Source organism: Ornithorhynchus anatinus, chromosome 1, assembly GCF_004115215.2.
Source record: "Ornithorhynchus anatinus isolate Pmale09 chromosome 1, mOrnAna1.pri.v4, whole genome shotgun sequence".
In the NCBI taxonomy this organism is placed as follows: domain Eukaryota; kingdom Metazoa; phylum Chordata; class Mammalia; order Monotremata; family Ornithorhynchidae; genus Ornithorhynchus; species Ornithorhynchus anatinus.
The window spans coordinates 182,374,235-182,398,523 of record NC_041728.1 but is presented as its reverse complement, the minus strand read 5'-3'; the positions used below and the strand labels follow the sequence as shown (position 1 = coordinate 182,398,523).

Sequence of the window (24,289 nt, the reverse complement as noted above, 5' to 3'; positions counted from 1 at the left end):
CTCCGGGACGCCCGCCCGGCCCCGGCCCCTCACCCGTCGGAGCCGACCCAGCCGGCCGAGGGGCTCCAGCGCCTCGTGCGTCTCCAGCAGGTTGTAGGCGACGTCCAGGTGTCGCAGGGCCTCGAGCCGCTCCAGTCCTGGGGGGAGAGAACCCCGCCCCCCGTCACCCACCCCGGTCAGCCCGGACCCCGGCGCCGCCCTCCCCCGGCCCCGTCCTCCCTCCGTCGCCCCGGCCCCCGGACCTTCTCACCGGCAAGGCCGCGCAGCTCGTTCCCTCGCAAGATCAGCGTCCCCAGGGCCACCCCCGGGGGACCCAGCGGCACCGAGGACAGCAGGTTGTAGGACAGGTCCAGGTGGGAGAGGTCGCCCAGCGCCTGGGGACGGGGAGGAGGGTCCTGGGGCCCGGGACGCGAGGCCGCCGGGGCGCCGCGTCCGGGCCCCCCGGGGCGCGGGGGCCGGGGGCGGGCGGCGGAGGGAACGGGCCGGGGGCCGGGGCCGATGATTGATGCCGACTGTATTCACTCAGCGCTCGCCACGTCGCAAGCGCCGGACTAAGCGCTGGGGCGGACCCGCTCCCCGGCCCCCGTGGGCCTCCCGGTCCTGATCCCCGTTTTGCGGGTGAGGTCACCGAGGCCCCGAGAAGCGAAGCCACTTAACCCGAGGTCACCCGGCAGACGGGTGGCGCAGCCGGGATTAGAACCCGTGACTTTCTGACCCCCGGGCCCGGGATCTATCCCGGCTGCGTGACCGTGGGCGAGTCGCTTCTCTGGGCCTCGGTGACCTCATCCGGAAAACGGGGACCAGGACTGGGAGCCTCACGGGGGACGATGGCTCAGGGGAAAGAGGCCGGGCTTTGGAGTCCGAGGTCACGGGTTCGAATGCCGGCTCGGCCGCTCGTCAGCTGTGTGACCGTGGGCGGGTCACTTCGCTTCTCTGGGCCTCAGTTCCCTCATCTGGAAAATGGGGAGGAAGACCGGGAGCCCCACGGGGGACGACCCGATGACCCCGTATCTCCCCCGGCGCTTAGAACACCGCTCTGCACAGAGTAGGCGCTTAACAAATACCAACATTATTATTACCCCAGCCCTTAGCACAGTGCTCTGCACATAGTAAGCGCTTAAATACCGACATCATCATCGTCATCATCATTATTATCATCTACCCGCCGTGCTGCCGGCGGGGAGGATCGCGGGAGTTGCCTCGGGCACGGGGGGGATGTCAGAATCAGACCGTGCGCCCGTCAGACGGCAGGGACCGTCTCTATCCGTCGCCGACTTGTTCACTCCGAGCGCTCGGTCCGGCGCTCTGCACACAGTAGGCGTTCAATAAATACTACTGAACGAATGACCGAAAAGCGGGGACGGGGGACCAGAGGGACACTTCAGAGAGGACGTGACCGGCAGGAGGGGAAAACGAAGCACAGAGAGGACGCGGTTCAGGGGCTAGGGAGGACACGGGGGGGGGAAAGGAGAGGACGCTGCTGAGGGATGGAGAGGAACGGTCAAGGGACAGAAAGGACAAGCCAATCCAATAATCCCTCATCCTCTCCCACCCGGATTCCTCCATCAGGCTCCCGGCTGACCTCCCTGCCTCCCGTCTCTCCCCACTCCCGTCCCCACTTCGCTCTGCTGCCCGCCATCATTTCTCTACAGAAACTTTCCGGACACGTCACCCTGCTCCTCTAGGAACTCCGGCGGTTGCCCAGGCATCTCCATGCCGAACGAGAACTGTCACCGGCGGCTTCCGAGCCCCCCGCGCCCCGGCCCCGTCCCCCCTCCCCTCCCTCCCGTCCTCCTCCGTCCCGCGCCGCACGCTCGGCTCCTCCGCCGCCGCTCGCCTCCTCCCCGGGCCTCCGGCTCGCCCGGCCCGTCGTCGACCCCCGGCCCGCGTCCTCCCGCTGTCCCGGACGCCCCCCCCTCCTCGGATCCCACGGACGATTCCTCTCCCCCGACCTTCAAAGCCTTATCGAAGTCCCCCCTCCTCCGAGAGGCCTTCCCCGACCGCGCCCTCCTCTCCTCTCCTCCCGCTCCCTTCCGCGTCGCCCCGACTCGCTCCCTTTCCATCTCCTCCTCCCAGCCCCGCACCGCTTAGGTCCACAGCTGTCATTTCTTAATTTCTATTGCTGTCTCCCGTCTAGACTGTAATAATGTCGGTATTTGTTAAGCGCTTACTATGTGCAGACCACCGTTCTGAGCGCTGGGGTAGATACAGGGTCATCAGGTTGTCCCTCGTCAGGCTCCCGGTCTTCATCCCCATTTTAATAATAGTAATAATAACGTTGGTATTTGTTAAGCGCTCACTATGTGCCGAGCACCGTTCTAAGCGCTGGGGTAGACACGGGGGAATCGGGTCGTCCCACGTGGGGCTCACGGTCTTCATCCCCATTTTACAGATGAGGGAACTGAGGCCCGGAGAAGTGAAGTGACTCGCCCACGGTCCCACAGCTGACAAGGGGCAGAGCCGGGAGTCGAACTCATGACCTCTGACTCCCAAGCCCGGGCTCTTTTCCACTGAGCCGCGCTGGCAGGGAATGTCACCACTGTTATATTGTACTGTCTCAGGAACGTAATACAGTGCTCTGCACACAGTAAGCGCTCAATAAATACGAGTGATGGAATGACTGGCGTCTAACCTGATTGGCTTGTATTTACCCCAGCTCTTAATACGGCGTCTGGCTCATAGTAATAATGTCGGTATCTGTTAAGCGCTTACTACGGGCCGAGCACCGTTCTAAGCGCTGGGGGAGACACAGGGGAATCGGGTCGTCCCACGTGGGGCTCCCGGTCTTCATCCCCATTTTCCAGATGAGGTGACCGAGGCACCGAGAGGTGAAGAGGCTCGCCCACGGTCACCCAGCTGACAAGTGGCCGAGCCGGCATTCGAACCCGTGACCTCTGACTCCAAGGCCCGGGCTCTTTCCACTGAGCCACGCTGCTTCTCATCGTAAGTGTTTAATAAATACTGTTTTTAAAAAAGGAGGACTACGATTAGAAGGCGGAGGAGAAGAAGGGTGAGAATGATGAAAAGGAGAAGTAGGATGGAGGAAGATGAGGAGAACAATGAGAAGGAGGATGATGAGGAAGAGGCAGATGAGGAGGAGGAGGATATGGAGGAGGAAGAGAAGGGAGGAAAGGACGAGGAGGAGGAGGAGGAGGAGGAGGATGAATCTTTTAGACTGTGAGCCCATCGTTGGGCAGGGATTGTCTCTATCTGTTGCCGAATGGTCCATTCCAAGCGCTTAGTACAGTGCTCTGCACACAGTAGGCGCTCAATAAATACGACTGACTGACTGAATGAATGAGGAGGAGGAGATGGAGTAGGAGGACAAGAGGGAGGAGGAGGAGGAGGAGGAGGAGAAGGAGGAAGAGGCACAAGGAGGAGGAGGAGGAGATGAGAATGAGGAGGACAATGAGGGGGATAAGAAGGAAGAGGATGCGGATGAGGAGGAGGAGGATCATGAGGAAGGAAGAGGAGGAGGAGGAGGAGGAGGAGGAGGAGAACCATGAGAAGGAGGAGGATGACTATGAGGAGGAGGACGACCATGAGGAGGAGGAGAAGGAGGGGACCATGAGGAGGAGGAGGATGATCATGAGGAGGAAGAGATCCTGAGGAGAAGGATGACCAAGGAGGAGGAGAAGGAGGAGGAGAAAGATGAGGAGGAGGAGGAGAACTATGAGGAGGAGGAGAAGGATGACCAGGAGGAGGAGGAGGATCGTGAAGAGGAGGAGGAGAACCGTGAGGAGGAAGACCATGAGGAGGAGGAGGACCATGAGGAGGAGATGAGAAGGAGGAGAAGGAGGAGGAGCAGGAGGAGGAGGACCATGAGAAGGAGGAGGAGAACCATGAGGAGGAGGAGAAGGATGACCAGGAGGAGGAGGATCGTGAAGAGGAGGAGGGGAACCGTGAGGAGGAGGGCCATGAGGAGGAGGTGAGAAGGAGGAGGAGGAGGAGGAGGAGGAGGACCATGAGAAGGAGGAGGAGAACCATGAGGAGGAGGAGAAGGATGACCAGGAGGAGGAGGATCGTGAAGAGGAGGAGGGGAACCGTGAGGAGGAGGGCCATGAGGAGGAGGTGAGAAGGAGGAGGAGGAGGAGGAGCAGGAGGAGGAGGACCATGAGAAGGAGGAGGAGAACCATGAGGAGGAGGAGAAGGATGACCAGGAGGAGGAGGATCGTGAAGAGGAGGAGGGGAACCGTGAGGAGGAGGGCCATGAGGAGGAGGTGAGAAGGAGGAGGAGGACCATGAGAAGGAGGAGGAGAACCATGAGGAGGAGGAGAAGGATGACCAGGAGGAGGAGGATCGTGAAGAGGAGGAGGGGAACCGTGAGGAGGAGGGCCATGAGGAGGAGGTGAGAAGGAGGAGGAGAACCATGAGGAGGAGGAGAAGGATGACCAGGAGGAGGAGGATCGTGAAGAGGAGGAGGGGAACCGTGAGGAGGAGGGCCATGAGGAGGAGGTGAGAAGGAGGAGGAGGAGCAGGAGGAGGAGGACCAGGAGAGGAGGAGGTGAGAAGGAGGAGGAGAAGGATGACCAGGAGGAGGAGGAGGAGGATCGTGAAGAGGAGGAGGGCCATGAGGAGGAGGGCCATGAGGAGGAGGTGAGAAGGAGGAGGAGGAGGAGGAGCAGGAGGAGGAGGACCATGAGAAGGAGGAGGAGAACCATGAGGAGGAGGAGAAGGATGACCAGGAGGAGGAGGATCGTGAAGAGGAGGAGGGGAACCGTGAGGAGGAGGGCCATGAGGAGGAGGTGAGAAGGAGGAGGAGGAGCAGGAGGAGGAGGACCATGAGAAGGAGGAGGAGAACCATGAGGAGGAGGAGAAGGATGACCAGGAGGAGGAGGATCGTGAAGAGGAGGAGGGGAACCGTGAGGAGGAGGGCCATGAGGAGGAGGTGAGAAGGAGGAGGAGGAGGAGGAGCAGGAGGAGGAGGACCATGAGAAGGAGGAGGAGAACCATGAGGAGGAGGAGAAGGATGACCAGGAGGAGGAGGATCGTGAAGAGGAGGAGGGGAACCGTGAGGAGGAGGGCCATGAGGAGGAGGTGAGAAGGAGGAGGAGGAGCAGGAGGAGGAGGACCATGAGAAGGAGGAGGAGAACCATGAGGAGGAGGAGAAGGATGACCAGGAGGAGGAGGATCGTGAAGAGGAGGAGGGGAACCGTGAGGAGGAGGGCCATGAGGAGGAGGATCGTGAAGAGGAGGAGGGGAACCGTGAGGAGGAGGGCCATGAGAAGGAGGAGGAGAACCATGAGGAGGAGGAGAAGGATGACCAGGAGGAGGAGGATCGTGAAGAGGAGGAGGGGAACCGTGAGGAGGAGGGCCATGAGGAGGAGGTGAGAAGGAGGAGGAGGAGCAGGAGGAGGAGGACCATGAGAAGGAGGAGGAGAACCATGAGGAGGAGGAGAAGGATGACCAGGAGGAGGAGGATCGTGAAGAGGAGGAGGGGAACCGTGAGGAGGAGGGCCATGAGGAGGAGGTGAGAAGGAGGAGGAGGAGGAGGAGCAGGAGGAGGAGGACCATGAGAAGGAGGAGGAGAACCATGAGGAGGAGGAGAAGGATGACCAGGAGGAGGAGGATCGTGAAGAGGAGGAGGGGAACCGTGAGGAGGAGGGCCATGAGGAGGAGGTGAGAAGGAGGAGGAGGAGCAGGAGGAGGAGGACCATGAGAAGGAGGAGGAGAACCATGAGGAGGAGGAGAAGGATGACCAGGAGGAGGAGGATCGTGAAGAGGAGGAGGGGAACCGTGAGGAGGAGGGCCATGAGGAGGAGGTGAGAAGGAGGAGGAGGAGCAGGAGGAGGAGGACCATGAGAAGGAGGAGGAGAACCATGAGGAGGAGGAGAAGGATGACCAGGAGGAGGAGAAGGATGACCAGGAGGAGGAGGAGGAGGATCATGAAGAGGAGGAGGAGAACCATGAGGAGGAAGAGGATGACCAGGAGGAGGAGGAGGAGGATCATGAACAGGAGGAGGAGAACCATGAGGAGGAGGAGAAGGATGACCAGGAGGAGGAGGGGGATCGTGAAGAGGAGAAGGATGACCAGGAGGAGGAGGGGGATCATGAAGAGGAGGAGGAGAACCATGAGGAGGAGGAAGAGGAGAAGGACGACTATGCAGAGGAGGAGGAGAAGGACCATGAGGAGGAGAAGGAGGAGGGGAAGGAGGAGGAGAAGGAGGAGGACCATGAGGAGGAGGAGGAGGAGAAGGAGGAGGAGGAGGAGAAGGACCAACAGCGTGGCTTGGCGGAAAGAGTGCGGGCTTGGGAGTCAGAGGACGTGGGTTCTAATCCCTGCTTCCCCACTCATCAGCTGCGCCAAGTCACTTCACTTCTCTGGGCCTCAGTTCCCTCATCTGGAAAAGGGGGATGAAGCCCGGGAGCCCCAGACGGGACAACCCGATGACCCCGTGTCTCCCCTGGCGCCTCGAGCGGTGCTCGGCGCAGAGTAAGCGCTTAACAGATCACATCGCTGTTATCGTTGAGCCCGAGGAGGAGGAGGGAGGCGGGAGGGGGCGCGGGGGCGGGCGACGGCGGGAGGGGGCTCACGGCGAGGAAGGCGGCGCAGTCGCGGATCCGGTTGTGGCTCAGGTCGAGGACTCGCACGGCGCTCAGAAGGTCCTGGTGGCGGTCGGGGCCGGACGCACCGAGGGGAAGGCGATGGCGGCCGGCGGTCGGGCGGAGGGGGGCGACCGGAAACCCCCGCCGCCCCCCGGCCCGGCCCCCCACCGTCCCGGCTCCTCGCGCTGCGGGGTCCGCGGGGAGGAGGCGGGACCCGCCCCGATCCCACTCCCGGATCCCGCCCACCCCGGGGACGCCCCCACCTACCAGGGATCCATCGAGGCCGGTGAGCGCGTTGTGGCCGAAGTGGGCGTGGAGCAGGGCCAGCCAGGGCAGGGCCGAGCTCTGGTCCCCGCCCAGCCCCGACAGCAGCTCCTGCGGGACCGGTGGGCACGGGACCGTCGGGGGACGCCCCCTTGACGCCCCCAGGCCCCCGCCCGACCGCGCCGCTCGGGGCTGGGGGGCACAGAGGGGAGGGTCCTCCGGCCGGACTCCCCCTGCAGCGATCCCCCGGGGGGGGGGGGGGGGATGAGCGCCGGGCACAGTGCTTTGCGCAGAGTAGGCGCTCGGTCAATACGACCGCAGGAACGGGAGAAGGAGGGAACGCGTCTGCCCACTCCAGGATACTGGATTTCCATCGGTCAATGGGATGGACCGACGAGAGAAGCGGCGTGGCTCAGTGGCAAGGGCCCGGGCTTTGGAGTCAGGGGTCACGGGTTCGAATCCCGGCTCTGCCATCTGTCAACTGGGTGACCGTGGGCGAGTCCCTTCGCTTCTCTGGGCCTCGGTGACCTCATCTGGAAAATGGGGACTAAGACCGGGAGCCCCACGGGGGACGACCCGATTCCCCCGTGTCTCCCCCAGCGCTTAGAACGGTGCTCGGCACGCAGTGAGCGCTGAACGAATACCAACATTGTTATTGTTGAGCGCTTACTCTGTGCAGAGCACTGGACTGAGCGCTTGGAATGGACAACTGGGCACAGAACGGCGCAGGGCTCCACACACCGGAAGTGCTCAGTAAGTATCACGATGATGAGGGGAAGACACACCGCCCTCCCCCCCCCCCGCCGGCCCCCGCCCCTCCTGCCCCAGGCCACGGAGACCCCCCCCCCCGCCGACCCCGAGATGCCCCCCGACCTGTAGCGTCTTGAGGCTGTGGCTGCAGACCAGGGTCTGGAGGCTGGAGTAGACGCCACGCAACCCGCGGAGCCATTGCAGGGGGACGCCGTGCAGCTGCGGGGGCGGGGTTCGAGGCTCACGGGAGAAATGGGGGATCGCCCCCTCCCCAGCCCCCCCTCGCCGCCACCCCTGGGAGAGGCAGCGTGGCCCAGTGGCTACGACCCGGGAGTCAGAAGGTCACGGGTTCCAATCCCCCCCCCCCGGCCGCCTGTCCGCTGGGAGACCTCGGGCAGGTCGCTTCACTTCTCTGGGCCTCAGTTTCCTCATCTGGAAAATGGGGAGTCCTCCAGACCAACTCGCCGTGGGCGGCGGGTGCGTCCGCTTGGCGCGGTAGCGCGCTTTCCCGAGGGCTCAGTACAGTGCTCTGCACACAGCGGGCCGAGCGGCGTGGCCCGGCGGCAAGAGCCGGGGAGGCGGAGGTCGGGGGTTCGAATCCCGCCTCCGCCGCCTGTCCGCCGTGAGACCCGGGGCGAGTCGCGTCACTTCTCCGGGCCTCGGTCCGCTCCTCCGTCAAACGGGGCTGAGGTCGGTGAGACCCACGGGGGGGGGGGGGGGGCCGCCTGATGACCTCGTACCCGGGAGAGCGCTCGGCCCGGAGCGAGCGCTTAACCCACGCCGTCGTCGTCGAAGCGCTCGGTCCGGCGCTCCGCGCCCGCTAAGGGCTCGGTGCGGAGCATCGAATGAATGAATGAGTGGTGGAAGGGCTGAATGAATGAATGAATGAATGAATGAGAAGCGGCGCGGCTCAGCGGCAAGAGGCCGGGCTTGGCAGTCGGAGGTCACGGGTTCGAATCCCGGCTCTGCCCCTCGTCAGCTGTGGGACTGTGGGCGAGTCCCTTCGCTTCTCTGGGCCTCAGTTCCCTCATCTGTGAAATGGGGGTGAAGTCTGGGAGCCTCACGTGGGACGCCCTGATGACCCTGTTTCTACCCCAGCGCTCAGAACGGTGCTCGGCGCATAGTAAGCGCTTAACAAATACCAACATTATTATTATTATTATTATTATTATCATGAATGAACGTACCTCCAACTGGCGCAGAGACTTGAAGGGGAAGAGGTGAATGGGTCCGGGCGGAGCGGGGGGCGCCGGGCCCGGCCAATGCACCAGCTAAAGGGGTGAAAGGGGAGGATGGTGGAGGGAGGGACACCTGGAGGGGGGGGGGGGAGGCCACGCCCCCTCCACCCTCAGCCCCGCCCCCAACCTCCTCAGGCCACGCCCCCGTGCAGGACACACCCCTGTCACCCACGGGCCACGCCCCCTCCCTAAATCCCCGCCCACCCCGCAATACACCCCCCTCCACACACAGGCCACGCCCCCACCCGCAGGCCACGCCCCTCCACCCCCAGGCCACGCCCATCTCTACAGGCCACGCCCCATCCCGCCTCCCCGGGCCCCGCCCCTCCGTCCACAGGCCACGCCCTTATCCCCCCTCAGACCACGCCCCCTCCATCCCACCTCCTCGGGACACGCCCGCCCCACAGGCCACGCCCCCACTCCAGACCACGCCCCTTCAACCCACAGGCCACGCCCCCTCTCTAAGGAAACGCCCCATCCACGCCCCAACCTGCCCGGGCCACGCCCATCCCGCACGATTGGTCCCTTCCATACAAGGCCACGCCCACCTCCCCCTCGGGCCACGCCCCCACCCGCAGGCATCGCCCCTCCACCCAGACCACGCCCCCGCCTCGGGCCACACCCCCTGCCCGCAGGCCCCGCCCCTCGCCTCCCCCACCAATCCCGGGGCAGGCCTCCGACACGCCCCTCAGGGGCCGCCCCTCCTCCGGCCCCCACCAATCCGCTGTCCCCCCGCTCTTCCCCAGGCCCCGCCCCCTTCGGCCTCTACCAATCCGCTGTCAACCGACCTCCCAGCCCCGCCCCAGGCCCCGCCCCTCCCTCAGCCCCCACCAATCGGCTGTCTTCCCGCGCCCTCCCCGGCCCCGCCCCCTTCGGCCTCCACCAATCCGCTGTCAGCCCTCCTCCCGCCCCCTCCCCAGGCCCCGCCCCTCCCTCAGGCCCCCACCCATCGGCTGTCGGCTGTCTTCCCGCCCCCTCCCCAGGCCCCGCCCCCTTCGGCCTCCACCAATCCGCTGTCAGCCCTCCTCCCGCCCCCTCCCCGGGCCCCGCCCCTCCCTCAGCCCCCACCAATCGGCTGTCTTCCCGCGCCCTCCCCTGGCCCCGCCCCCTTCGGCCTCCACCAATCCGCTGTCAGCCCTCCTCCCGCCCCCTCCCCGGGCCCCGCCCCTCCCTCCGCCCCCACCAATCGGCGTTCGGCTGTCCTCCCGCCCCCTCCCCGGGCCCCGCCCCTCCCTCAGGCCCCCACCAATCGGCTGTGGGCCGTCCTCCCGCCCCCTCCGCGGGCCCCGCCCACCTTGAGCGCGGGGACGCTCTGCAGGACGTCGAAGAGGAACTGCAGGCCCAGCAGATGCGTCGATCCGGACGGGTGCGACGGCAGGGCCACGAAGCCGCCCTGGCCCGGCCCCGGCCCCTGGCCCTGGCCCGGCCCCTGCCCCCGCGGGCCCAGCAGCGGCTCCAGCTCCCGCACCAGCTCCCGCACCAGCTCCCGCAGCGTGGCCGTGGGCAGCGTCAGCAGGCTCCGTCCCGACACCACCTCCTCGCCTGCGGGCACCGGGCCGGACGCGGGGGGGGGGGGGGGGGGGGGACACGCGCACACACAGGACCGAGGACTCACTAATTGCTTCATTACAACAGATGATGATAAGGAATGCTATTGGTTAAGCGCTTACGACGCGGCGGGCACTGTTCTGATAAGAATAATCATAATAATGTTGGTATCTGTTAAGCGCTCACTATGGGCCGAGCACCGTTCTAAGCGCTGGGGGAGACCCGGGGCCATCGGGTCGGCCCACGGGGAGGGCTCCCGGTCTTCATCCCCATTTTACAGATGAGGTCACTGAGGCACGGAGAAGTGAAGTCACTTGCCCACAGTCACGCAGCTGACAAGTGGCTGCCCAAGTAATAATAATCATAATAACGTCGGTATTTGTGAAGCGCTTACTATGTGCCGGGCACTGTTCTAAGCGCTGGGGTAGACCCAGGGTAAAGCAGGTCGTCCCACGTGAGGCTCACAGTCTTAATCCCCATTTTACAGCTGAGTTAACTGAGGCCCCGAGAAGTGAAGTGACTCGCCCACCGTCACCCAGCTGACACGTGGCAGAGCCGGGATTCGAACCCGTGACCTCCGACTCCCAAGCCCGGGGCTCTTTTCCACTGAGCCGCGCTGCTGCTTCGAAGCGCTGGGGGTGAATGGCAGGGCATCAGGCGGCCCCCCGGGGGGGGGGGGGGGGGGGGGGCGCACGGTCTCCATCCCCATTTTCCAGATGGGGTCACTGCGGCCCGGTGAAGTGACTCGCCCACAGTCACCCAGCTGACGAGTGGCAGAGTGGGGATTCGAACCCGGGACCTCGGACTCCCAAGCCCGGGCTCTTTCCGCTGAACCACGGTGCTTCTCTAATAATAATGTTGGTATTCGTTAAGCGCCTACTATGTGCCGAGCACTGTTCTAAGCGCGGGGCGGGGGGGGGGGGGGCGGATACAGGGTCAACAGCTTGTCCCCCACATGGAGGACACGGTCTCCATCCCCCATTTTCCCATTGGAGAAGCGGCGTGGCTCAGTGGAAAGAGCCCGGGCTTGGGAGTCCGAGGTCCCGGGTTCGAATCCCGGCTCTGCCCCTTGTCAGCTGTGGGGCTGTGGGCGAGTCACTTCCCTTCTCCGGGCCTCAGTGACCTCATCTGTCAAAGGGGGATGAAGGCCGGGAGCCTCCCGTGGGACAACCCGCTGACCCCGGATCTCCCCCAGCGCTTAGAACGGTGCTCGGCACCTCGTAAGCGCTTAACACATACCAACATTATTCTTTTCCAGAGGAGGTCACTGCAGCCCAGGGAAGTGAGAACCCAGGTCCTCTGACTCCCAGGCCCATGCTCTTTCCACTAGGCCACACTGCTTCGCACTGTGAACCCGCTGTTGGGCGGGGATTGTCTCTATTTGTTGCCAGATCATACTTTCCAAGTGCTTAGCACAGTGCTCTGCGCACAGTAGGAGAAGCAGCGTGGCTCAGTGATAACAGCCTGGGCTTGGGAGTCAGAGGTCATGGGTTCGAATCCCGGCTCTGCCCCTTGTCAGCTGTGGGACTGTGGGCGAGTCACTTCCCTTCTCTGGGCCTCAGTGACCTCCTCTGGAAAATGGGGATGAAGACGGGGAGCCCCACGGGGGACGACCTGATCACCTTGTATCTACCCAGCGCTTTAAAGAGTGCTTGGCACAAAGTAAGCCCTTACCGAATACCAGAATTATTATCACCCAGCCCTTGGGACAGTGTTTGGCACATAGTTGGCGCTTAAATAACAGAGTTATCGTTATTGCTATTCTCCCCCAGTGCTTAGAACAGTACTTGGCACAAATTTAAGCGCTTAACAAATACCAGAATTATTAATGCTACGATGACCCAGCGCTTGGAACAGTGCTTAGCACAAATTAAGTGCTTAACAAATACCAGAATTATCAATGCTACGATGACGCGGCGCTTGGAACAGTGCTAAGGGCACAGCAGGTGCTTAACAAGTACCCGAATTATTATTGCTATGATGACCCAGCTGAGAGCTGACCCAGCTCTTGGAACAGTGCTTTACCCATAGTAGGCGCTTAACAAATACGAACTGTTCTTACTACCATGACCCAAGACTTGGAACCGTGCTTGGTACATAGTAGGCACTTAACAAATAGCATTAAAAAACAACGATCAGTAAGCACTTAATAGGAAGGAAGGAAGGAAGGAAGGAAGGAAGGAAGGAAGGAAGGAAGGAAGGAAGGAAGGAAGGAAGGAAGGAAGGAAGGAAGGAAGGAAGGAAGGAAGGAAGGAAGGAAGGAAGGAAGGAAGGAAGGAAGGACTGGCTGAATAACTGAAGGAATGACTGGATGAAGGAATGAATGACTGAAGGAATGACTGGATGAAGGAATGAATGAATGAATGACAGAAGGAATGACTAGATGAATGAAGGAATGAATGAATGACTGGATGAATGAATGACAGAATGAATGAATGACTGGCTGAAGGAATGACTGAAGGAATGACTGGATAAATGAATGACTGGATGAATGAATGAATGAAGAAATGACTGGCTGAATGAATGACAGAATGACTGACTGAAGGAATGACTGGATGAATGAATGAATGACACAATGACTGACTGAAGGAATGACTGGCTGAATGAATGAATGACTGACTGAATGAATGAAATGACAGAATGTCTGACTGAAGGAATGACTGCAGCATGGCTCGGTGGCAAGAGCCCGGGCTTGGGAGTCAGAGGTCATGGGTTCGAATCCCAGCTCGGCCACTAATCAGCTGTGTGACTGTGGGCAAGTCACTTCACTTCTCTGGGCCTCAGTTCCCTCAGCTGTAAAATGGGGATGAAGACTGGGAGCCTCATGAGGGACAACCTGATGACCCTGTCTCTCCCCCAGCGCTTAGAACAGTGGTTGGCACATAGTAAGCGCTTAACAAATGCCAACATTATTATTATTATTGTTATGAAGGAATGACTGGCTGAATGACTGACTGAATGAATGAATGAATGGCTGAAAGAATAACTGGCTGAATGACAATGACTGGCTGAATGACTGACTGAATGAATGACTGAATGAATGAATGACTGGCTGAATGACTGACTGACTGAATGAATGGCTGGCTGAAAGAATAACTGGCTGAATGACTGACTGAAAGAACGACTGGCTGAATGACTGACTGAATGAATGAATGACTGGCTGAAAGAATGACTGTGACTGGCTGAAGGAATGACGGGCTGAGTGAGTGAGTGAGTGAGTGAGTGGCGGTGTGACGCGTTGTGACGCGTTGTGACGTAGCCGGCGGGGGTGGCGGGCGCGCGCACTCACCCGAGTCCCGCAGCAGGCGGACGAGGCTCCTCACCAGGCTCCGCACGGGGGCGTCCTGCGGCGTCGAAGCCGACGCCGTCGCCATGGCAACCGGGGCGCGGACCTGCGGGAGCGCGAGGCCTCAGGCCGGGCCCGGAAGCCCAGGGGGGGCCCCCCCCCACCCTCCGCGTCGGGCGGCCCGACCTCCGACCCCCGACCTCCGACCCCGCCGCTCCCAGCCTCAGGGTGCCCTCTGCACCACCCACCCCCGCCCCGGACACCTGAGAGCCCCTTCCTACCATAGAATCCCCGCCAGGAGCCCAGAGCGGCGCTCACTGGCGCGGTCACTTCCGGCTTCCGGGAAAGCGGCCCCGGGCGTCATTCGGAGACCATAGAGTCGGATGTCCTAGAGCGCCCCGCCCTGCCCGCCGACTCTCGGGCGCCGCCTCCGCTCGGCCCTGTGTACTGCAAGCAATCGGTCTTTTTTAGGCGTTCGTTCATTCAATCATTCAATAGTATTTATTTATTCAGTCATTCAATTCAGTCATTCCTTGATTCAATCGTATTCACTGAGCGCTAACTGGGTGCAGAGCACTGGACTAAGCGCTCGGAAAGTACAATTCAATACAATACAATACAATAGAGAAGCAGTGCGGCTCAGTGGAAAGAGGCCGGGCCTGGGAGACAGAGGTCATGGGTTCGAATCCCGCCTCTGCCACTTGTCAGCTGGATGACTGTGGGCAAGTCACTTCACTTCTGTGGGCCTCAGTTCCCTCATCTGTAAAATGGGGATTAACTGGGAGCCTCACGTGGGACGACCTGATGACCCTGGATCCCCCCCAGCGCTTAGAACAGTGCTCTGCACATAGTAAGCGCTTAACAAACACCAACATTATTAATATTATTATTATTACAATTCAGCAATAAGGAGGGACAATCCCTACTGAAAGCTCACCTCCTCCAAGAGGCCTTTCATTCATTCATTGGTTCAATCGTATTTACTGAGCGCTTACTGTGTGCACAGCACTGAACTAAGCGCTTGGAAAGTACAACTCATCAATAGGCACAATCCCTATTGAAACCTCGCCTCCTCCAGGAGGCCTTTCATGCATTCGTTCATTCAATCGTATTTATTGAGCGCTTACTGTGTGCAGAGCACTGAACTAAGCGCTTGGAAAGTACAACTCATCAATAGGCACAATCCCTATTGAAACCTCGCCTTCTCCAGGAGGCCTTTCATGCATTCGTTCATTCAATCGTATTTATTGAGCACTTACTGAGTGCCGAGCACTCGACTAAACGCTCTGCCCAATCTATACAATCCCTGCCCAACAATGGGCTCACAGTCTAGAAGGGGGAGACAGACAAAACAAAACAAGGAGACTGAGCCCCCCTTTTCCTCCGCTCCTCCTCTTCTCCCCATTCCCCCTGACTCCCTCCCTCTGCTCTACCCCCATCCCCGCCCCGCAGCCCTTGTCTATATTTGTACATATTATTCTATTCATTTTATTTATGATGTGTATCTATCCATAATTCTATTTATTTATAGTGATGCTATCGATGCACGTCTACTTGTTTTGTTGTCTGTCTTCCCCCTTCTAGACTGTGAGCCCGTTGTTGGGCAGGGATTATCTCTATTTGTTGCCAAACTGTACTTTCCAAGCGCTTAGTACAGTGCTCTGCACATAGTAAGCACTCAATAAATATGATTGAATGAATGAATACCGGGCTTACCACACCGGTCTTACAGTCTAGTGCGCGGAGCACTGTACTAAGCACTGGGGAAAGTACAATACAACAATAATGAGTGGCAATCCGTGCCCACAGCGAGCTCACAATCTAGAGGGGTGAGAGACAGAAATCGATACCAGACATCAAGACATCTAGAGGGGCTCACAGTCTTAATCCCCATTTTACAGATGAGGTCACTGAGGCATGGCTCAGTGGAAAGAGCACGGGCTTGGGAGTCAGAGGTCATGAGTTCGAATCCCAGCGCTTCCACTTGTCAGCTGGGTGACTGTGGGTGAGTCCCTTCACTTCTCTGTGCCTCAGTTACCTCATCTGTAAAATGGGGATTAACTGTGAGTCTCCCGTGGGACAACCTGATGACCCGGTATCTCCCCCAGCGCTTAGAACAGTGCTCTGCACATAGTAAGCGCTTAACAAATACCGACATTATTATACAGAGAAGCAAAGTGACTTGCCCAAAGTCACACAGCAGACAAGTGGTGGAGCCGGGATTAGAACCCATGACTTTCTGACGCCCAGGCCCGAGCTCTTTCCACTACACCGTGATGCTTCTACTAAACACTGGGGTAGATACAAGTAATCAGGTCCCACATGGAGCTCGCAGTCTTTAACCCCGTTTTAGATGAGGAAACTGTTCCGGAAGGTGTCGGCTAATTCTGTTGTATTGAACTCTCCCAAGTGCTTAGAACAGGGTTCTGCACCTAGTAAGTGCGCAGAAAATACCATTGCTGCCACTTGTCAGCTGTGTGACTGTGGGCAAGTCACTTAACTTCTCGGTGCCTCAGTTCCCTCATCTGTAAAATGGGGATGAAGACTGTGAACCCCACGTGGGACAACCTGATTCCCCTGTGTCTATCCCAGCGCTTAGAACAGTGCTCTGCACATAGTAAGCGCTTAACAAATACCAACATTATTATTAAGGCCTGGGGAAGATATAACATGTACACAATTCTGGCCCCAAACAGGGTTTACAGTCTAAGGAGGGGGGAGAAAAGCTGCTGAATCCCCATTTTACAGATGACATAACTGAGGCGCAAAGAAGTGAGGTGACTTGCCCAATAGCACAGGGCACACACGTGCCGGAACTAGGATTAGGATCCAACCTTTGGACTTCCTAGCCCATGCTCTTTCCTGTAATGATAATAATAACTGTGGTGTTTGTTAAGCACTTACTATATGCCAGGCATGTTTTTGTCTTTTTTGTCTGTCTATCTCCCCCGATTAGACTGTAAGCCCGTCACTGGGCAGGGACTGTCTCTATCTGTTACCGATGTGTCCATTCCAAGCGCTTAGTAGAGTGCTCTGCACATAGTAAGCGCTCAATAAATACTATTGAATGAATGCATGAATAATTATGTTGCTATTTGTGAAGCGCTTACTATGTGCAGAGCACTGTTCTAAGCGCTGGGTAGATACAAGGTCATCAGGTTGTCCCACGTGAGGCTCCCAGTCTTCATCCCCGTTTTCCAGATGAGGGAACTGAGGCCCAGGGAAGTGAATTGACTTGCCCACAGTCACACAGCTGACATGTGGCAGAGCCGGGATTCAAACCCATGATCTCTGACTCCCAAGCCCGGGCTCTTTCCGTCACTGGGGTAGATACAAGCTATTTGTGTTGGCCCCAATCCCCGCCCCACAAAGGGCTCACGGTCTTACTCCCCATTTTACAGACTAGGAAACTAAGGCACAGAGAAGTGAAGTGACTTTCCCAGGGTCAAACAGCACACACGCGGTGGAGCCAGGATTAGAACTCGGGACCTCTGAAACCCAGGCCCGTTCTCCATCCGCTAAGCCACACTGCCCTTCTAGATCCCGAGAGGGGACACCCAAGCCCGGAGGACTACGGAACAGTGTTAACAGTGCTTGGCACATGCTATTGTTTTTGTCTGTCTCCCCCGATTAGACTCTATGCCCGTCAGTGGGCAGGGACTGTCTCTATCTGTTGCCGATTTGTACATCCCAGCGCTTAGTACAGTGCTCCGCACGTAGAGAAGCAGCGTGGCTCAGTGGAAAGAGCCTGGGCATCGGAGTCAGAGGTCATGGGTTCGACTCCCGGCTCTGCCGCTTGTCAGCTGTGGGACTGTGGCCAAGTCACTTCACTTCTCTGCGCCTCAGTGACCTCATCTGTAAAATGGGGATTAACCGTGAGCCTCCCGTGGGACGACCTGATGACCCTGCATCTCCCCCAGCGCTTAGAACAGTGCTCTGCACATAGTAAGCGCTTAACAAATACCAACATTATTATTATTATTATCCCACCTGAAATGGGGGACTTCCTGAGACAAAAACAGAGTCATTTAGATCAAGAGCTGCTATGCTCAGAATGCTGTTTTTAACAGAAAGTCTATACATTCATTTATTTATTCAATAGTATTTACTGAGCGCTTACTATGTGCAGAGCACTGGACTAAGCGCTTGGAATGGACAATTCGGCAACAGATACAGTCCCTGCCCTTTGACGGGCTTACGGTCTAATCGGGGGAGACGGACAGACAAAAACAATGGCAATAAATAGAGTCGAGGGGAAGAACATCTCATTAAAACAATGGCAAATAAATAGAATCAGGGTGATGTACATCTCATTACCATGGAGTGGCTCTGAATTGCTATGAATTGTACTTTCCCAGCGCTTAGTACAGTGTTCTGCACGCAGTAAACGCTCAATAAATACTATTGAATTAATAAAGGAATCGGAAGTGACTCGACGGCCCTTCATAATAATAAGAAGAAGATGAAGAACAAACCAGAGGCCCACCCAATCAATATAAGCAAAGTCCGTGATGTCATCGGTATCCGGGCAGATTTTTCTCCCGGAGCGGCGTCCGGAGACCCACCCAATCAATATTAGCAAAGTCCATTGACGTCATCGGTCTCCGGGCAGTTTTTTCGCCCACAGTAGCGTCCGGAGGCCCACCCAATCAATAGTAGCAAAGTCCATTGACGTCATCGGTCTCCGGGCAGTTTTTATAGCTCGGAGGGTCGTCCAGTGGCCCACCCAGTCAATATTATTCATTCATTCATTCAATAGTACTTATTGAGCGCTTACTATGTGCAGAGCACTGGACTAAGCGCTTGGAATGAACAAGTCGGCAACAGATAGAGACGGTCCCTGCCCTTTGAGGGGCTTACGGTCTAATCGGGGGAGACGGGCAGACGAGAACAATGGCAATAAAGGCAATAAATAGAGTCAAGGGGAAGAACATCTCGTAAAAACAATGGCAACTAAATAGAATCAAGGCTATTTAGTAAAGTCCTTTGACGTCGTCGGTCGACGGGCAGATTTTTTCGCCCGGAGTGTCGCCCGGAGGCCCACCCAACCTTCCCTTAACTTCTGTCTTTAACCGCTCACTCTCAACGGCTTCTTCCCCTCTGCCTTCAAACATGCCCATGCCTCCCCCGTCCTAAAAACACCCTCTCTCGACCCCACTTCCCCTTCCAGTGATGGCCCCATATCCTTCCTACCCTTCCTTGCCAAACTCCTAGAACGAGTCGTCTACACTCGCCGCTTAGAACTCCTTAACTCCCATTCTCTCCGGGACCCCCTCCAGTCTGGCTTCCGTCCCCTCCGCTCTACCGAGACCCCTCTCTCTAAGGTCACCCGTCACCTCCTTCTTGCCGGATCCGACGGCTCCTACTCTATCCTGATCCTCCTCTACCTCTCAGCTGCCTTTGACACCACTGACCATCCCCTCCTCCCCCACACCTTATCTCACCTCGGCTTCAGGGACTCCGTCCTCTCCCGGTTCTCCTCTCATCTCTCCGGCCGGTCGTTCTCGGTCTCCTTCGCGGGCGCCTCCTCCCGCTCCCATCCTCTAACTGTGGGGGTTCCTCAAGGCTCGGTTCTCGGGCCTCTTCTGTTCTCCATCTACACTCACTCCCTGGGTGAACTCATCCGCTCCCACGGCTTCGACTCTCATCTCTACGTCGATGACACCCAAATCTCCATCTCCACCCCCGTCCTCTCCCCCTCCCTTCGGGCTCGTATCTCCTCCCGCCTCCGGGACGACTCCACCCGGCTGTCCGCCCGCCATCTCAAACTCAACATGTCCAAAACTGGGCTCCTCATCTTCCCTCCCCAACCCCGGTCCTCTCCCTGTCTTTCCCGTCACTGTGGACGGCACCGCCATCCTTCCCATCTCACGGGCCCGTGACCTCGGTGTCATCCTTGACTGTGCTCTCTCATTCACCCCACACATCCAACCCATCACCGACGCCTGCCAGTCTCACCTTCACAATATCGCCAAGATCCGGCCTCTCCTCTCCACCCAAACGCTACTTTACCGTTACGGGCTCTCACAATATCCCGGCTGGATTATTGTGTCAGCTTCCTCTCGGATCTCCCTTCCTCCTCTCTCTCCCCGCTCCGGTCTACTCTTCATTGCGCCGCCCGGCTCATCTCCCTGCAGAAAGGCTCTGGGCCCGTCACTCCCCTCCTTAAAAACCTCCAGGGGTTGTCTATCGACCCCCGCACCGAACAAAAACTTCTCACTCTAGGCTTCGAGGCCGTCCATCCCCTCGCCCCCTCCTACCTCTCCTCCTTTATCTTTTTCTCCTGCCCACCCCGCACGCTCCGCTCCTCCGCCGCCCACCTCCTCGCCGTCCCCCGTTCTCGCCCGTCCCGCCGTCGACCCCCGGCCCACGTCCTCCCGCGGTCCCGGAACGCCCTCCCTCCTCACCTCTGCCAAACTAACTCTCTTCCCCTCTTCCAAGCCCTCCTGAGAGCTCACCTCCTCCAGGAGGCCTTCCCACACTGAGCTCCCTCTTCCCCTCTGCTCCCCCTTCCCTCCCCGCCCCGCCCTCTGCTCCTCCCCCTTCCTTTCCCCTCCCCTCAGCACCGTGCTCATTGGTATATATTATTTACTACCCTATTTATTCTGTTAATGAGGTGTCCATCCCCTTGATTCTATTGATCGTGATGATGTCTTCTTTCTGTTCGTCTGTCTCCCCCATTTAGACCGTGATCCCATCGTTGGGCAGGGACGGTCTCTACCTGTTGCCGAATTGTCCATTCCAAGCGCTTAGTTCCGTGCTCTGCACATAGTAAGCGCTCAATAAATACTATTGAGAAGCAGAATACTATAGAGAAGCAGCGTGGCTCAGCGGAAAGAGCCCGGGCTTGGGAGTCAGAGGTCATGAGTTCGAATTCCGGCTCTGCCGCTTGTCAGCTGTGTGACTTTTGGGCAAGTCACTTAACTTCTCTGTGCCTCAGTTACCTTATCTGTAAAATGGGGATTAACTGTGAGCCTCACGTGGGACAACCCGATGACCCTGTATCTCCCCCAGAGCTTAGAACAGTGCTCGGCACATAGTAAGCGCTTAACAAATACCAACATTATTATTATTATTATTGAAACTGAAATAGCAGCACAGTCCGTGACGTCATCGGTCTCCGGGCAGATTTCTTTTTCGGCCTGAGTGGCGTCTTCGGCCTCCGGAGGGCCGCGTGTCCCTTCCCGCCCAGCAGGCGGCGCGCGCGTGCGCGGGGAAGGGAGGCGCATGCGCGGGGAAGGGACCGGCGACACGGCGGCGCCGGGCGGGGCAGCGCCCCCTCGTGGCCAGAGCTCGGACCTGCGACGCACGAGGACCCGGGTTCTAACAGCGCTTAGAACAGTGCGTTGCACGTACTAAGCGCTTAATAAAATGCCATTATTATTATTATCATTATCATTATTGTTAAAAACGGCATTCTGAGCACAGCAGCTTTTGATCTAAATGACTCTGTTTTTGTCTCAGGAAGTCCCCCATTTCAGGTGGGATGTATATCACATCTGCAAATTCCAAATTCCGGGGGACGGGAGATTGCTTCTTTCCCAAAACAGATAAGGCCTGCTTGAAGAGTCTCTTTTGTCATTGAAGAAAACACATTGTCCGACTTCTTTTGTGATTGGCTACTTCTCCTATACGTTGCAAATAAAGGCCCAGCCAAACAGGAGAGGGGGGCCGTTGTGTCACTCGTACCTCTCCGGAGGTGAACGGGCAGTCGGTCACCTTCCTCCCTTTTCTGATCTATCCAACACTGTCTCTGAGTGTTACTTTCCTTACTTGCGTCACCACCTTGGGTTCGAATCCTCACTGCCTTTTAGTTCCGTTCTCTTTTCGAGTACAATTATTATTATTATTATTATTAATCCCGCCCCCGCCACGTTTCCGCTGGGGGATCTTGGGCCAGTCGCTTCGCTTCTCTCAGCCTCAGTGACCTCCTCTGCAAAATGGGGATTAAATAATAATAATAATGTTGGTATTTGTTAAGCGCTTACTATGTGCCGAGAACTGTTCTAAACGCTGGGGTAGACACCCTCTTCCAGAAGCAGGATGGCTCAGTGGCAAGAGCCCGGGCTTTGGAGTCAGACGCCATGGGTTCGAATCCCGACTCTGCCACTTGTCAGCTGGGTGACTGTGGGCGAGTCGCTTCACTCCTCTGGGCCTCAGTGACCTCATCTGGAAAACGGGGATGAAGACTGTGAGCCCCAGGTGGGACAACCTGATTCCCCTGCGTCTATCCCAGAGCTTAGAACGGTGCTCGGCACATAGTAAGCGCTTAACGGATACCGACATTATTATTAGACTTTGAGCCCCACGTGGGACCAGGATGGTGTTTGACCCGATGATCTCAGCGAGGCTGCAGCAGCATGTTCAGTGGTTAGGGCCCGGGCCTGGGACTCAGAAGGGCATGGGTTCTAATCTAGGCTCTGCCGTTTGGCTGCTGGGTGACCTTGGGCAAGTCGTTTCACTTCTCTGGGCCTCAGTTCCCTCATCTGTCAAGTAACAATAATAATAATGATGATGGCATTTGTTAAGCGCTTACTATGTGCCAGGCACGGTACTAACCGCTGCGGTAGATATAAGGTCGTCACTTTGTCCCACATGGGGCTCACAGTCTTCATCCCCATTTTAATAATAATGATAATGTTGGTATTTGTTAAGCGCTTACTATGTGCAGAGCACTGTCCTAAGCGCTGGGGGAGATACAGGGTCAACAGGTTGTCCCACGTGAGGCTCACAGGCTTCATCCCCATTTTCCAGATGAGGGAACTGAGGCCCAGAGAAGTGAAGTGATTTGCCCACAGTCACACAGCTGACAAGCGGCAGAGCTGGGATTTGAACCCATGACCTCTGACTCCCCAGCCCGGGCTCTTTCCACTGTGCCAAATGGGGATTGAGCCCGTGAGCCCCACCTGGGAGAGGGACTGTGTCCAACCCGATTCACTCGAAGCCACCCCAGACTTTAGTTCAGGGTAGCAGCGTGGCTCGGTGGAAAGAGCCCGGGCTGGGGAGTCAGAGGTCATGGGTTCGAATGCCGACCCTGCCACTTGTCAGCTGGGTGACTGTGGGCGAGTCACTTCACTTCTCTGGGCCTCGGTTCCCTCATCTGTAAAATGGGGCTGAAGACCGGGAGCCTCCCGTGGGACGACCCGATGACCCCGTATCTCCCCCAGCGCTTAGAACAGCGCTCTGCACATAGTAAGCGCTTAACAAATACTAACATTCTCATTATTATTATTCAGTGCCTGCCACATAGTAAGTGCTTAACAAATCCCACAGTGGTGATTATTATTATTATTATAGAGCTGGGAGTCAAAGGTCATGGGTTCTAATCCTGGCTCCACCATTTGTCCGCTGGGTGACCTTGAGCAAGTCCCTTCATTTCCCTGTGCCTCAATATCCTCATCTGTAAAAAAGGGATTAAGACCGTGAGCCCCAGGTGGGACAGGGACTGTGTCCAACCGGATGACCTCGTATCTACCCCAGTGCTTAGAACAGTGCTCGGCACATGGTAAGCGTTTAACACATGCCACTGTTATTATTGTTGACTCCCGAAGTTCACCATTCCCTGTGCTGGGTCTCCTCCAGAAGCAGGTGCCGACGATAATAATAATAATAATGATAGTGATATCTGTTCAGCCCTTACTATGTGCCGGGCACTGTTCTAAGCACTGGGGTGGATACGAGCAAATCGGGTTGGACCCGGTCCCCGTCCCAGGTGGGGCTCCCGGTCTCAATCCCCATTTTACAGACGAGGAAACTGAGTCACAGAGGAGGGAAGTGACTCGCCCGAGGTCACGGAGCAGACAAGGGGGTGGAGTCGAGATTAGAACCCGTGACCTTCTGACTCCCAGGCCCGGGCCCTACCCCACGCTGCTTCTCTGTCGGGGGAAAGGGGCTGGGAGAGGTCCCTGGTCCCGAATGATTTATGTTGAGGTTTATTAGGTTCTATCGCTTTGCTAAACAAAGTGTTGAGCCCTGAGGTAGAGAGAAGGTGATCAGGTCAGACACGGTCCGTCTCCTTCACGGGGCTTACGGAGCGCTTACTGCACGCGGAGCACTGTACTGAACGCTTGGGAGAGTCCACTGTAGCAGAGTTGGTAGCCACGTTCCCTGCCCACAGGGATGGCGTAGTAGATAGAGCCGGGGCCTGGGAGTCAGAAGGTCGTGGGTTCTAATCCCGGCTCCGCCACTAGTCCGCTGGGTGACCCTGGGTGGGTCACTTCACCTCTCTGGGCCTCAGTTCCCTCCTCTGGAAAATGGGGATTTGAGACCATGAGCCCCACGTGGGACAGGGACCGTGTCCAACTCGATTGACTCGTATCCACCCGGGCGCTTAGAACAGTGTCTGGCACATAGTAAGCGCTTACAGAATACCACAGTCATTATTAGGGATACCTAAACTCCATTTTCCAGGTGAGAAAACAGAGGAGCGGCAAACTATAATAATAATAATGTTAGTATTTGTTAAGCGCTTACTATGTGCAGAGCACTGTTCTAAGCGCTGGGGGAGATAAAGGGTCATCGGGTCGTCCCACGTGAGGCTCACAGTTAATCCCCATTTTACAGATGAGGTCACTGAGGCCCAGAGAAGTGAAGTGACTCGCCCACAGTCACCCAGCTGACAAGTGGCAGATTTGGGATTCGAACCCATGACCCCTGA

The 24,289-nt window shown here is 57.8% G+C and overlaps 1 protein-coding gene across 1 annotated transcript in view; it reads right to left on the bottom strand.

Annotated features, from left to right (window-relative positions):
- LOC114811213 (serine/threonine kinase 11 interacting protein) overlaps positions 1–13,987 on the bottom strand; it is a 36,628-nt gene extending 22,641 nt beyond the window's left edge. Inside the window, exons 1-9 of the mRNA XM_039914971.1 lie at positions 13,914–13,987; positions 13,636–13,738; positions 10,093–10,340; positions 8,748–8,831; positions 7,684–7,779; positions 6,814–6,921; positions 6,535–6,606; positions 251–374; positions 34–137 (exon numbers count right to left, since the gene is read on the bottom strand). Coding sequence (XP_039770905.1) covers positions 34–137; positions 251–374; positions 6,535–6,606; positions 6,814–6,921; positions 7,684–7,779; positions 8,748–8,831; positions 10,093–10,340; positions 13,636–13,738; positions 13,914–13,916 — 942 coding nt within the window. The 5' untranslated portion in view covers positions 13,917–13,987. The remainder of the gene's footprint in view (positions 1–33; positions 138–250; positions 375–6,534; positions 6,607–6,813; positions 6,922–7,683; positions 7,780–8,747; positions 8,832–10,092; positions 10,341–13,635; positions 13,739–13,913) is intronic.
- Positions 13,988–24,289: the final 10,302 nt, after the last annotated feature.